The following is a 14,795-nucleotide window of genomic DNA, read 5'->3' on the forward strand; positions in this document are numbered from 1 at the left end:
AAAGTCTTACCTCATTAATTCGATTTCTTCGCAGTGCAACTGAGGCAAAAATTTGAATCTGCGCCTTATACGAAGACCATTTAAATTCCAACGAGATGTTGAGACAATAAGCCAGTTGATAGTTTAAGAATCTTTTTCAGTGCGCATGCGATTTTATCCCGAATTTCTCACCTTCTTTTGTCGAAAATTTCTTTTGTTCTTAATTAAACAAAAGAGGAAGGAAACTCGGGATAAATTGCATGCACACTGCTACATGCACTACCTCATGCACTATACTTTTTAAGTTCAGTCTTAAGGAAAATCTAGGCCGTGTTCTTAAACTGCAAAAGAGAGCAGCTAGGGTAATTTGTGATTCCAATAATCAGGCCTCTAGCGTTGAACTTTTTAATATGAATTACAGTGGCTTCCCTTTTATGAAGAAGCCAAAATAACTAAATGTTGTCTAGCTTATAAACGTATCAAGGATAAAGTCCCGACATACATTGAGGATTGTCTAAAGCTCAATAGTCAGCGTCATAGTCGTACTACTAGGTATAGTCGTACTACTAGGTATAGTAATATGAATCTTATTTGCCCTAAGTTTATTCGTATGACCGAACGTGGTAGGACGTTTGCGGTTACTACCTGCAAACTGTGGCAGTCTAAGTTTAGATCTTAGAAATTCAGAATCACTAGTGGCATTTAAAAACAGTTATAAGGATATTATTTATAATTATTTAAGTCTCAGCGGGAATTAAATCATTTTCTAGTGTAATTATTTTATTAACATAGTATGTATTTTAGCTTTTATATATTTAATTACATAGTCTTTTGATATACAGTATATAGAGTGAAGTCATTTAACCCGTGAAATAGATAACATAACATAACACAACATAACAATAATAATGGTTTATTTACAATTCATCACCTTGTATACAGAAAATAGAAGATGAAAAAGCAAAAAAAAAAAAGTGAAAGGAGGTGAAAGAGGTTATCCCTATCTAGTTCACCTCCTTAACATAAATTACAAACAATTAAGAACATTCTAATATTTAAACATTGAAGTTTACGTATATCTACAAATATATATAAAAACTATGAACAATACTGAAAAAATTTTATCACTGGTGTAGTATTAAATGATTAATTAAACATATCAATGCTCAGTTTTTTCTTAAAAGTTTTCTGATTAATCCGCTTCTGCAATTGCTTGAGGAAGCTTATTCCATAGATTTACCATGCGTATACACTTATTTCAATAAAGTTAGTCAACAAAAACCTAGAAAGCTGAGATCACTGAGCATCATGGGAAACTTTTCATATCAAAAAAGCATATATATACAAAGCTTTTTTAATACAAACTGCAGCTCGATGATGCTCAGAAGAGGTGAGACTGTAACCTGTAAAAGATTAGCAAGTCCATGAACAGTTATCAAGCGGTTGCCAAACGTGTAAAATGAATCTACCCATAATCCTGGTCGGCCTCAAAGCTTTATAGCTTTTCAGGTGACTAACTTTATTGAAATAAGTGTAAAGAAAGAATGCTTATAACTGTTCAGTTTTGCAGATTGTGTCTTATGCTTAACGCGATGATTGGATCGTAATGATCTAAACTTCCTAGCATAGATAAAGAATGATTCATTTATCGTTTTATAGCATTCTGTTAAAGATGAGAAAGCTCGTCTTTTTTCCAAGGTCGGCAAATTTATTCATTCATCCATCCATCCATCCATCCATCCATCCATCCATCCATCCATCCATCCATCCATCCATCCATCCATCCATTCATTCATTCATTCATTCGTTCATGTATTTATTTTTCTTTGGGAGGGGTCTTACTTCACTCCTCCATAGCTATTTTAATCAAGAATTCTACTACCATGTTGACTATTCCAAATCACTTTAATCAAATTATTTTATCATTTATTTTAGAGTCCATTTACATATTCTATATGTTAGATAACCCATGTTTGGGATCTTATTTACTTATGCCTCCAAGCAATACACAATCGTCTTTCCAAACATTGCTAAACATTTCCATTTATCATTATACTATTACCTAGTAAACTTTTCTTTCTCACACGTTATAGCATTTTTTAAATACTTTTAACTCTTCTATCTTAGGCCTTTCTAAAGCTGTTTCAGAGAAAAAAATAGGCGCCTCAAAAGCTCAACAGAAAGTACAAACAATTGCACCCACAAAGTCAAGAAAAGTTTTCTGATCACAGACAATTCCAGAAAAAAATATCGCCGGTTTTCAGCAACAAATATACAAAATAGCTTTCCTTACCAAAAAAAAAAACCATTAAAAATTCGCCTCTTTAAATCTGTCTAGACACTAATTCCAACACCGACCACACTCAATTGGCTTCCTAACAACCCCTTCTCTACGTGACTTAAGACGTCACCACGCTGGCGCCAACGCGTCTGCCAAACTGCATCCGGGAACCCAACAACATACAAAATGGCGCACCACAGGAACCCCACTACTAAAGAAACAAATAGGCTCCTGCTAACAAAAACAATACTACAAGTCTTGGCCACCTTCCACTTCGCTCCTAGCCTTACGGCCACCTCTTCTATGGCCCAACGAACTCCTCATGAAGGTGCCCAAACACAGATCCCGCAACGAGGCTCGGCACTCCAGCTGGTAAACCCTTGCTTTTTTAGTCTACAAAACCCCCATTGCAGATGACCAAACACACCAAACCCTTCCCGTGTTACCAGCGAGTGCGCATCCACACAGTTCTTCGTGTGGATACCGATTTCAACCGTCATTAAGCTTAATGATTCCTTCAGGTAACCTAATGGCCGATCTTTCCCTTCCCCATCTTCTGGCGACGAGCAGGTGACGAGCGAACGAACGAGCTCGCTTCAACCCTCTCATTATATGCGTATGCAAATCTCCAACTCTTGACACTTATACTCCTCTTTAATACTCCAGATTTTTACTACTTCGACTTCGAGTTCCATCCAACCTGCTTACTTTATTCAACAACAACCCTCAGCCTGCTCTCAAACCGAGTTTTAGATTAAGTTCATCATAAGCACTTTAAATTGTATTAGCATAAACCTACCAGCTAGCTATGCAATTTCACTCAAGTTCCAAGTTCTTCCTGAGTTTCCTGTCATATTCAGGGCTTCTAATTTCGTATTGACCGAAACTGGTTACTATGGTCTTAAAAAAACGATACGCGAGATGACATGATAATTGAAACAGGAACTCAGTGCAATAAATTATATCTTTTGTCATAAACAGGGTCTACAAATTCGAGTTTTTTTGTCATAAACAGGGTACCCCTTTCAGAATCCCAGCGGAACACCCCTACCCAAATTCTGGCGGAGTACCCCCCCCCCCCCCCCCCCCCCCGGGTAGCTAGCATACTATCACGAATCCTATAATCAGTGATTGGCTAATGTACTTATTTTCTATCCTGTGATTGGATTTTTTGGATGAAACAGATATTTATTAAAAGCTGAAGAATTTTTGCAATTCTAACATGAATAAGTGGCCATCAGATTTCACTGACATTTTCATGTGCAAACTTATGACTGACAAATGTCTACTGAGATAAGGATGGCATTTTAAGAGGATCTCCCTCAATGAACAGAAAAATCGAAAAGACAACTTAATCACATGTATTCAAGAAGAATTTTAAACAGTGAGTAAAGACGAAACAATAAAGAAAGTGCAAGTTATCTGACAAAAATCTTAAATTCCGTTTATCACTGATTAAGTACAAGGGAAATGATCCCAAAAACTGGTAAGAAGGTAAAAAATATTGGTAGTAATAGAGAGAGAAAGCTATAGAAATACAGCGAGTTTAAGCTTATACCTTAAAACTTTGAGCAAATATGAATAAAAACTGAGTGCCGCCGGTTGACCGTCGCTTTCTTCAGTAAAGTTTTCAGTTTCATTCTTTGTTTTGAATACTATAATATTAGCTAGTAGGCTTATGCTAAAAGTATTATACTACTCATGCTTGTTTTCTATGAGTCAAATAGTTGATTCGGTGCTACTCGCCTCATTAACTATCTAATAACATAGAAAACTTGACCTCATAATGTAATTGTTAAATAGTAGGCTAATATGTCTGTCAACTAATGGTTCCCCTCACTGCTGCATACTACCAAAAACTCTCCTTTATGGTCAGTAAGCTTAATTGTTCTCCAAACCAAAGATATCAGCTGCTCTCCTTGGGCTTTTAATGCCTGTTTAGCAACTTTCTACCCTCTAATACTCCACATTTTCCTTCCAGTTCAATGTGACCTTTCATTCAACAACATACAGCCTGTCACACAAAGCTTTATATATTCACCAGGTAAGCCTCAGTTCTATATTACTTACCATATATTCTGCTGCTAAATAATTTATATACTTCAATAACTGCCAAAACACTCTTCGCTTAAAGTTCATCTGCAATGAAAAATCTGCAATCCAAATTACCAGTCAAAATAACACCTGACTGCTTCATTATTGCTTCTAATTACAATCACAACAGCTCATTACATTACAAACACATATCTTCCGTCATCAAGCACCAAGTCCAGAAGCTATACTTTTTGTCATCACAAGCCATGCCATGCAAGGCATATATCCCATCACTAGAAGATGCATAACTTTTAAGTGATGATAAGTATTAACATAGGTTAATGGGAGTGGAGCGGTAGGGATCCGGTTACCTGTCACCAGGACATAGCTATGTAACTAGATGGCGTACATTAAGTGGAGTGTTTCTTATTGCGGTGTTCATCGTTCTGTAGTTTACGCGTTTTCACCCTACCCTCCCTCCCTAAAATCATCAGTTGTATTGTCCAAATATGAACATTCTTAAATTGCTTTATTTTAGCCCAACAACAACAACAACAACAACAACAACAATAGTTTATTTGCACTCAAGGAGGAAAGATTATTACATATGAAACATAAATTTAAAATTGCAAAAACACGAGCACAGCTACCTAAAATAGCTGAAACGCTAATTGAGTTAGGCAACTAGGAGGTCAGAAAATTGCAGAATACTATGTTTACAAAAAAGTAACAAGGATAAATAGCAAAATAAAAAAGCAGAAAAATACAAATTTCAAATACAAATATACGCACGCACATACACACAAGGAGATACATCAGTATACCAGATTAATATTCATTGAGAAAAGAATTGATCAGATGTTTTTTGAAGCAGCCATATTGTAGTTTATTGTTATTGTTATTTTTTACTTATTATCTTTTTGTATGGTATCCCTATAGGTTAGTTCATGATGGTTTGAGGATTTGTTAATCAAATTGAAGCACAACACTGCAGAAAAAGGAGTAAAGAATGGCTTGTAATATCTACCCATAACTGGTAAGATTCTATAAGTGCTCACATATATAGTACTTGTAAAATTCATGAATATTTGATGTGGGTCTAAGCCAATCCAGCTTTAGAAATCAGGTCACATGAATCTATGTAAGCCCGATACATGCTAATTATATATACAATCACTAGTAGTTGTAAACAGTTCTGATACAGCACTAGGGGTTGTATATAATTTGGATATTAATTTAAAATGACCCAAAGGATTTTTCACAAGCTTTTTACAACATTCACATTGGCCAAAAAATCATTTGCCTATGGCTCATATTTGTATAGTCAATACAACACAGCCGTTCATATTGTAAACATCATCATGTAAACATGACCAGCATTCCTGTCTTGAGTTTGGTTTGGTGCCTTATCAAACTCCTTAATAATTCATGAGGAAAACACAACAGAAATCACAACCGGGAAGAGTGTTGTAAATCTGATGCAAAACTGTGTTCATTTGCATAAACTTCAAGTTGGATTTTCTTGGCCAGATTCACTTTAATTTTGAAAATTTTAGTGAAACACAAAGGAAGTAACCTAGACGTTTGATAAGTCATATACAGTATTCGTGTCGGTGTTGTATCAGATATACAACCACTAGGCTATGCCTCGTGGTTGTATATCTGATACAACACGGCCACTCACTAACCCTGTAAATATTACTTCAACTTGTGGGAGCCGTTTGGACTAACTGCACATGTTAATGATGTAGAAACCTCTATACAAGTATAAAAGTCCATGTTTGTGACTGTGTATGGTATGTTGCTCCAAGAGTTTTTGAAGCTGTTTAATAAACTCGCAGATCGTGTCTTATCAGGTCTAAAACCACTTAGCTATGCCTTTTGTTTTTAATCCGGATAGAATCCTCCTGCTCGTTTATTAAACACCTTACCTAAACTTGGATGTACTGCATCACTGATAAAGTCATCCTCATTAGTATTCTTTATGAACAGAATACTAATAAGGACGAAGAAGCATAGAGCCTGGACAAAAAACCCTGAAAGCCAATTACTCTAAGCAGGAGAGAACCAACAAACGACTCTATTCACATACAATACCAAGCTCCAGTGGACTCAAGCCTAGGTCACCTGGCTTAGTGAGAGGCAAGCAATTATCCTCATTAATATTTGTTATGTATATGAAGACTTTATCGGGTATACATGTAAAGGTCCATGCACTTGAAGTGTATGGTCGCTCCAGTTGGATCAGAGACTTAAGAATTATTGATGATCTTTTGAACAGTTGCTAATAATAGAAATAGAGCTTAATTATTGGGCTCTCTGATAAAAACCACAGGGATCCTGGGCAATCCTGCAGGGTTTTTTTGCAAAATGCGGGCCTTGATAAAACACTAATAATCATTATGAAATTTATATTCTTTTGCTGGGACATTGATTAAAAAGGAAACAGTTACTCTTTCTCAGAAGCGATAATTAAAAGCACTCATAGCTTTCGACTCCCATCCAGTAGTCTTTGTCAATAACGGTTTTCATTTTGGCGCACAGCCTCGTTTTCAGAACGACGCTATACGATCGTCTCCTGTACTGGGGGCAACTGATTATCTTTGTCCAGTGCATGGTTTTCTCCGGCTAATGTGTATCGCATCGCGCAGTCTGCGAGATAATAAGTTTGTTGGCTGGTCGATTATCTTTATATTTGCCGAATCGATAATATATGATATGGCTGACTTGAGGTCTGACGCTTCTACAGATTTATAATGTGCTTTTACCCGGTCTCGTAGTACTCTGCATTTTGTACGCACAAGATAGTTTCAAATATTCCGAGTTTCCGTCAGGGTTTTTGACAGCAATAATATAAATAGACTTATAATTGGCCTCCCCGATAAAACCACATTGAACCTGGATACTGGATTTTTTTTTAATGCAAAAGAGCCTCAAAAGTGCTTGTTTGGGGGTGTTGAAAGTTCTGCGTTAATTTTTCTCCTTCTACTACCTAGGTATTTTTCTCAAAATATCACATATGCCCTCATATGCTTTGGTTCTTGGCCAACTGTTAATTTTTGGACTATTTCTCGTCCTTGGACATTACCAACCGATATCCCAGCCGACAGAAGGGGTTTATTTACAAATTAGCCGCGCATAACAGGAATACTGATGGTCACTGACGGCGAATGCGATTCAGGTTCATCACTTTGGAAATCCCATTGAGAAATGCCCGAGCTTTCAGATTGCTAGTAAAGAATGTTTAAAATTAACTTTAGCCGGCTAGGATAAATTGAAAAGATGCACTAAAAAATCCCGATAGGTAAATTACAGCTTATCTTCAGTAAACAAGATTAGTTTTTGAGCCAAAACTATTATATAATCATCTTATTTTAATGAAATAAACTTGTTTTTATTTAAGTCGGTTAAAAAAAACTCCGATTGACAAAACAGGAAAACTGATTTTTCGTCTTACGGCGGCCCACACGCCGAGCATATCTTTGCTATATGCATTATTTAGTCATCCCTACCGTGCGTCACTAGATCTTTAGAGGGGAGGGTTAGTTGAAAAATTTGAACTTTTTTGAAGGGTCAAACCTTTTTATTTTGACAAAAGCTGTTTTCTTTTTTAAATTTGAACTGCGAAACCCAGCCCTCCCCCAATATGATCTATCTAGTTCTTATTTGTTTGTATAAACATTAAGCTACTATTAGAATATTATACATATCGATATGAAAAGATACTTAATAAGTGTCCTGCAAGTGGTCATGTTTCCTACTTTGGGCTTACTCAACAAAACAAAACTGCGGACAAAACTTAAATGTTGTTTGCTGCCTTCAGTTGTTATTCTTTTTCAACTTAACTAGATAACTCTGAAATTAAGAACTATCATGTGCGAAAATTGTTTTTCAGAACCAAACGAAAAAATATTTTGCTGTGTTACCAAAAGTGATAGTGTAATCATTTGGCAAGAAATAATTTGCGTGAGCAAAATAACGATGACACTTAGCCAATATTCTCACTATCATTGATGTCACTACTCAGGGAGTTTTATAGATAAGTGTGCACTTCATATTTTTCTACGATATTGTTCATTCCTAAACAAGGAATACTAGTAGGTAAAACAATAATTAGTCTGATGAATCCTTTAATTTTCTTTTTTATCTGTGACATTTAATAATAATCTTATTTTTCACTCATTTCTTATGCTAAAGGTTTTTTAAGGCTGTCTATGGTTTATTTTCTCATAGTGTCAAAGCATAAACGAAAAAGAAGTTCTTTGATCGATATACGTGATAGTAAACTGAAAGAAAAGCCTTTAAAAAGCTAAAACCAGCCAAAGACTTAGATCGGTTAGTCATATTCCAATAATTTAAATTATTTTATTCATACCTTACCGAGATTAGAGTCTTACTACAATAACCGTGAAAACCCAATTTTCATAGTAAAAAGCGCTATCGCGTCTAGAGCCGGCTTATAAGATTGCTAAGTTGATTTAAAATAAGTGCGAAAATCCGACTTATTTGGACAATTTAATTATATCAAAATCAATCGCTTTCCCACTTTCTTGCTAATTCGTATTGTACTTTACGAAAAAGTTGACTGACAAGGTAAACAACAGTGATCGAAGCAAAGAAACACAAACGCAGCTTCTTTAATTAAACTTTTCTTGAAATGATAAGAGAATACGACTTAAAAGGAAGAGACTAAATTGAATTGATCGTGCATAGCATATGAATATATCCCGATTTATTGTCATGACGACTTGATATCGAATAGATTCATAGTCCAGCCTACATACACACTATATTCTTTTGGTAAAATGTAAGTGATTGACAGATCAGTGGTTATATTGGGATGTCAACTTCACCATTCAAATCAACAAATATAAAATATAAGCATTGGTAAATATACACACTGTTGAATACCCGTAATGAATTAAATATATGCTATCATTCTAAAGCGAAACATTAGTAGTCGCTGGATATGGAAAAACTGCGATATTAGCTGCTGTTTAGAAATATTACCAAAGTACCGTCATTACCGATGTTTTAGATGGTAAAACCAACAATCTGACATCATTTGACGTATTTTGGACATGCAGCATTATCGAACACCTGCTGACTAAGGAGTACTAAGAATTGCTATCCAATCCTATCAGACCTTTCAAGAATGGATAAGCCAATTCTCTATAGCTTGCCAACTATATAACAAATCGAATTCAGTCAAACTTAAAGCAGCAAGGGCTAAATTAGTCAAGTCCATCGCTTCGTGTCAACCTTACGACTCAGATACCTGATGACAACGCCTAACTGCAACGGCACAGGAAACCACTACCAAATCACTGTACTTGAAACACCATCTAGAGAAGGAACTTGGTTTTCAAACCAGCAAAGATGAACTCAACAGACGAAACCTTCGTAGAACAACAAAAAATTCAAAGCTATAAACGTGTGCTGGCCATAACAAGTGCATGCTGTCTATCAATCCTTTCTATCGTAACTACGACAAGCAACATTCTCCTTTTGATAGCCATTTGGAAAGATCCCTTAAAATGCTTCAAATCCGTTGCTAAATGTTTTATCGTAGGGCTGAGCATGGCTGATTTGATAACTGGCGTAACAACAGAGCCTTTCTTTACCAGTTACTATTTCATTCGATTTGTCCAAGACGTCGACATAAAGGGAATACCGCTCGTGCTGTACGAAATTGGAGGAATCATATCTGGAGTCGCCTTGAAATACTCGTTTTTGGTTGTACTAGCATTGTCCTGGTCGCAGTTTACAGCTATATCTTGGCCTCACAAGTACAGACGATTTGTAACAAATCGTAACATTGTGATTTTCATGATTTTAGCCTTCCTTTATCTAGTTTTCTTTACCGCCGTTCAGTTTATAGGCATTCTTGATCCTTACACGTTTCACAAAATCGACCTTGTATGCAACTCGTCGTTCCTCTCCATTAATCTTCTCATTGTGTCGCTTCTGCTTTACCGAGCGTACAGGCGCCGTGCCCACTTACACAAGGAATTCTCTGCAAAACCTCTGACCTCTGAAAATGAAACGCGATCGAAAAGACGGAAACAAGTAGAAAGGACCCTAGATCAACAGTTTACCATTGTCAGCATTTACCTTGGTGCTATTTTACTTCTTTGTGCACTCCCACATGTCCTGGCAGTTTACGTTTATCTTTATTTCGCAAAAGATCTAACAATACAGTCACAGCTTAACCTCCTGGTGGTGCTCAGGATCTCAGATGTTTTACTGTTTGTAAAAGTGTGCGCAGATCCTTTCATTTATGCTTGGCGTCTTCCAAAATATAGAAAAACCCTTCTAACTCTGTTTCGAATACATGAACAAAAGAAAAACGAGGAAGAAACGCTTGTGGGAATACCTTTAACCGAGAGAATGTCATAGAATCCCTGCCAAACAAATGGTATTGAAAATAACTTGAAATAGTTTTCAAAAGTGAACAATCAATCAATTCATCACGCTTCTTGTCAGTCAAGCGTGCCAAGTTTTGCTTTGTCAACAATGTTTTGTTATAAGCAAATAATTTAATGTTCTGAGTAAGAAAGATTTTGAAGATAATAGAGACAGAAATAAGATGGATATAAGATGAATGTGTGTTAATTAGCACATTGATATTGAGCACATAACTAATGTTAATCTCTATAGTAGTACAGTCATCATCTTTTACCACTCGTTGATCCTCACTTCACCCGGATTTCCCCAGTGATACTGACTACACCGGTTCGTAAGCAGTCACTAACTGAAGACAAGCATATAAGTCATTAGAAAGGTTTATTCTATAATATTATTTGAGTTGAAACCATGGTGCACATTTTTGGAATGCGAGAAAAATTAATTATGGTAGCCGACCACGACGCCGAAAATCTCTAGTGGAAGTTTTCTAATACAAACGTGTGCCATTAGCAATCTAATTATATTCTTGTTATATTCATATAATATAATTTGACATTTTCTGGATAAGCAAAGTGTTGGATTCTACTTGTAACTGTATCGTTAGACGTCATCGACTGGGCGGTATCAAATTAAATCATTTTAACGAAAAAATATCTAAAAGAGAAAAAGGAATACCGAGTTGTCTAGTCAAGTTCAAAATTCACCCACTCAATAGCTTTTCTCTGAATCATTAGGCTCTTTAAGAGGAAGCTTCATAACCGAAGCCACTAAACAAAACAAAGTGCTTATTTTTCCTGTTGCTGTTAACCTCTAGTTTTATCTATATACTCGTCATTAAGTAAACTGAAATTTCATAACAAAACACATCCTTGACACTGAAATTGCAGCTTATCTTTTATTTTGTCAGTTCTTCTAGTGTTTTTCAGTAAAAGAGTCCAGCTTTCAGTCTTCTGTTTCATAGTGCCAGTATTCATTTTTTTTCCATCTCAGTTTCATATTATTTCATTTGAAATTAGTGTTTTACTGATAAGTTAGTATTTTTTCATAGTAGAATTAACGGACAATCGACTTCTGCTGATCCTAGTTTTGGTACCTGAAAACATTGACTCTCTGCCATCCGGAAAAGAATAGAAATAAAGGAGTAATTAATCCTAAATATTGAGCCTTCAATCTAAAATAACTTTACTTAATTAGGACTTTACAATAGAAAATCTTTTAAAAACAAATGATGGCAGAAAATTAAATAAAAAGATCATAGAAGATAAAGCGATTGACGTCACGCACAGACTAACTAATAGGATGTAGGATCGGTATCTGTGTAGAATAAATAATAAACATCTAATGAATGACCTTTGAACGTGAGAACCGAAAAAATAAATTCTAGTGCTTTCTTTTCAAAGTTTCGTGTCAACCTTCAAAGATTTAATTAAATCGGTATCGCCGAATACAAAATATGCCACGTAGCTTGCGTACTGATGTACATAATGAAATCTTCTTCTCTTTTTATCCATCCATCTAGTAAGTTTTGATTTGTTAATTTATTTATAAGTTGTTGAAAATGAGTGAAGCATCGACGAATAAAATACTGATAAAATGCTTTGTCTGCTTGTGATTTTCCTACATTGATTTTTTTATTCTTTTCTCGATCACCACTTTAGTCCATGAATCGCCCAAGAGAAACATTATATTTAGCTTAAATTAGAATTGATCATCATCTTAGAAGTGTGCATGGTTAGGGTTAGCCGATACTTTCTGGATCTGAGCAGGATTTTCCTTAATACACCCCGCGAACGATTCTCCCTGCCCATACCTCTTTTTACGTCTTTTTTCCCCCCCTAAATACACCAATTCTGTCCTTTCCTTCGTGCAGAATGGCTACCTTACCAGCTTGCGTCAATATACCATGACAAGGTTTGGATGACGATAACAAGAATATGATGATGTAGTTTTTATCAAAAGCAGGGGCGGATCTAGGTAGGGTTTATATTGCTCCATTCTATACCCGTTGATTTCTTCAATATGTTTACTTCCCACGCGCAAAACAAATTTCATTAAAATGCTGTGTAATAAGAAAAGGATTGATGTCCACAATTTCTAGAGAATAAGGCTCGGAGTATGGAGTTCCAGATTATTCTTAACCAGCTACAGCAGTGGCGCTTACTTTGGTTCTTCTCAAATATATTTTGTAACCCCAGTCTTATTTAAAGAGCACGTTTTTCATACAAATTGGTTTTCTTCTAACTTTTTGTACAAACCTGACACGAATTTTATTCCTTTTCTTCCAACTCGTATATTTGATAAAACCATAAATTTTCGATAATTTTAGTGTGTTGTTACTTATAAAGCTCGAAATACATTTTTGTACTTTTTCATTGGTATTGTGCTTGGTCAGTTCACGATCACATCACACACGGCATTCAGACACATATTATATACATCCTTTGCATAACCACATTACTTTGATGAACAGTTTTATATAAAAATATATTATTTATCAATCATCAAAAACATTTACGATTCCTTCTACTGTCGTGAAATTCAATACACAACACATACCCACGTTCACTATGAGGCATGGTCTAAAACATGGACTGGACTTGACCGGAGAAAACATGGACCGGACGTAGAAAACATGGACCGTGGTAGAAAATATGGACTCGAGGTCAGACGCATCTGGATACCTTATCTGTCACATTGACGATCCTCATAATGTAGCAATTTTTAGATACAATTTCGAAATTTCATATGAATACAGTAAAACCCCGCATATAAGAACCTAAAATTTAATAACCTGTCAGGCTGAAATTTTCATTTTAAGCACCCTTCACATAAGAACCATTTCAGGCTGAAATGACAAAGTAGGTTCTTAATTTCCAAATATAAAGTCAATCTGTTTTATTTTCTTGTAAATAATAAAATACAGTACTCTGTATGTAAGAGTGCTTACACTGTGTCCATGAAATAAAATCTAAACTATATTCAATGTAGCTAGCATGAAAATGTGTGAATTATTTAATGTATAAAATGCCACGCCCACCAATACAATTACTCTTTTTCTTACCAAAAATTAGAAACCCATTTAAGAACCTAGATAGCCTGATTTCAAGTTAAGCGCCATTAATATAAGAACCTGTTCAGGCTGACTTGGAAAAATCTAGGTTCTTATACGCGGGGTTTTACTGTACGCAAACTATTCCTGTCGGTTTTTATTCTAGTAAAGTGATCGTTGACATTTTCTATCTTTAAAATAACTGTAACGTGGCGCATACTCTGTTTTAACGATATTGTTGCTCAACTAGATCAGCTTCGTTTGGCCGGTTTAGACATCCAAACTCAGCTCAAACAATAGGTCTTGACATTTGCAATAATTTCGACACATGAGATTCGATATGTCTAAACCGTTTGAATAACATATTCCCGCCAAACAGGGTATGGTTTTCAGCCATTCTACGCTGGAAAAGGGTATATAAAATTGCGCTCGCTCTTGGACTGACAGGGTATATGAAATCACGCTCTCTCCTCTCTGGAACAGGGCATCTATTCAGTTTTTGCAATACCGGAACAGGGTATGGCTTTCAGCGATCTTACTCTGGAACAGGGTATGAATTTCAGCGATTTTACTCTAGAACAGGGTCAGGGTTCAGAGGGCTCAGTTGTGCAGGCAGGCAGGCAGGACAGACAGACAGACAGACAGACAGACAGACAGACAGACAGACAGACAGACAGACAGACTTTTTTTATTCAGTATCAAGCGTTAAGATATACATGTGTGTGTGTGTGTGTATTTTACACAGCTCCATTGTAAATAAGTTTTAACTTTATGGATTCTGTGTTAAATAAAGTTTATTATTATTATTATTACATAGACATTTTACCCGAATAAATGTATGAAGGCCATAATTGTTGATTTATAGTAATTCCTATTATGTTAAAATTAATTTAATTTCAAGAGCTTTCGCCCGGAATACCCTCGTTCCCAAGCACTATAACTTATCTATATTTCTATATCGTCATGTATTTCATAAGTGCTACGCGGTTCACATATTCTCCTATTTGGTATACACGTGTAGTTACTATTTAGTGCCTAGTTTGG

General features: G+C 35.7%; 1 protein-coding gene across 3 annotated transcripts in view; it reads left to right on the forward strand.

The window, feature by feature from the left end:
* The window catches only part of LOC116290649 (uncharacterized), a 36,144-nt gene extending 21,553 nt beyond the window's left edge, over nt 1-14,591 (forward strand). The window contains exons 1-4 of one of the 3 annotated variants that reach the window (XM_089032733.1): nt 2,461-2,632; nt 4,242-4,304; nt 5,234-5,330; nt 6,287-14,591. In XM_089032733.1, the coding sequence (XP_088888859.1) occupies nt 9,674-10,693 (1,020 nt within the window). In that variant the 5' untranslated portion in view covers nt 2,461-2,632; nt 4,242-4,304; nt 5,234-5,330; nt 6,287-9,673 and the 3' untranslated portion in view covers nt 10,694-14,591. Of the gene's footprint in view, nt 1-2,460; nt 2,633-4,241; nt 4,305-5,233; nt 5,331-6,194 lie in introns of those variants that run through there. The other 2 variants (XM_089032732.1, XM_089032731.1) reach the window with 2 other exon arrangements.
* Nucleotides 14,592-14,795: the final 204 nt, after the last annotated feature.

The sequence above is a fragment of the Actinia tenebrosa genome, unplaced genomic scaffold (genome assembly GCF_029948245.1).
Source record: "Actinia tenebrosa isolate PJP-AT-01 unplaced genomic scaffold, QUT_ActTen_1.0 PGA_scaffold1__47_contigs__length_23844297, whole genome shotgun sequence".
In the NCBI taxonomy this organism is placed as follows: Eukaryota; Metazoa; Cnidaria; class Anthozoa; order Actiniaria; family Actiniidae; genus Actinia; species Actinia tenebrosa.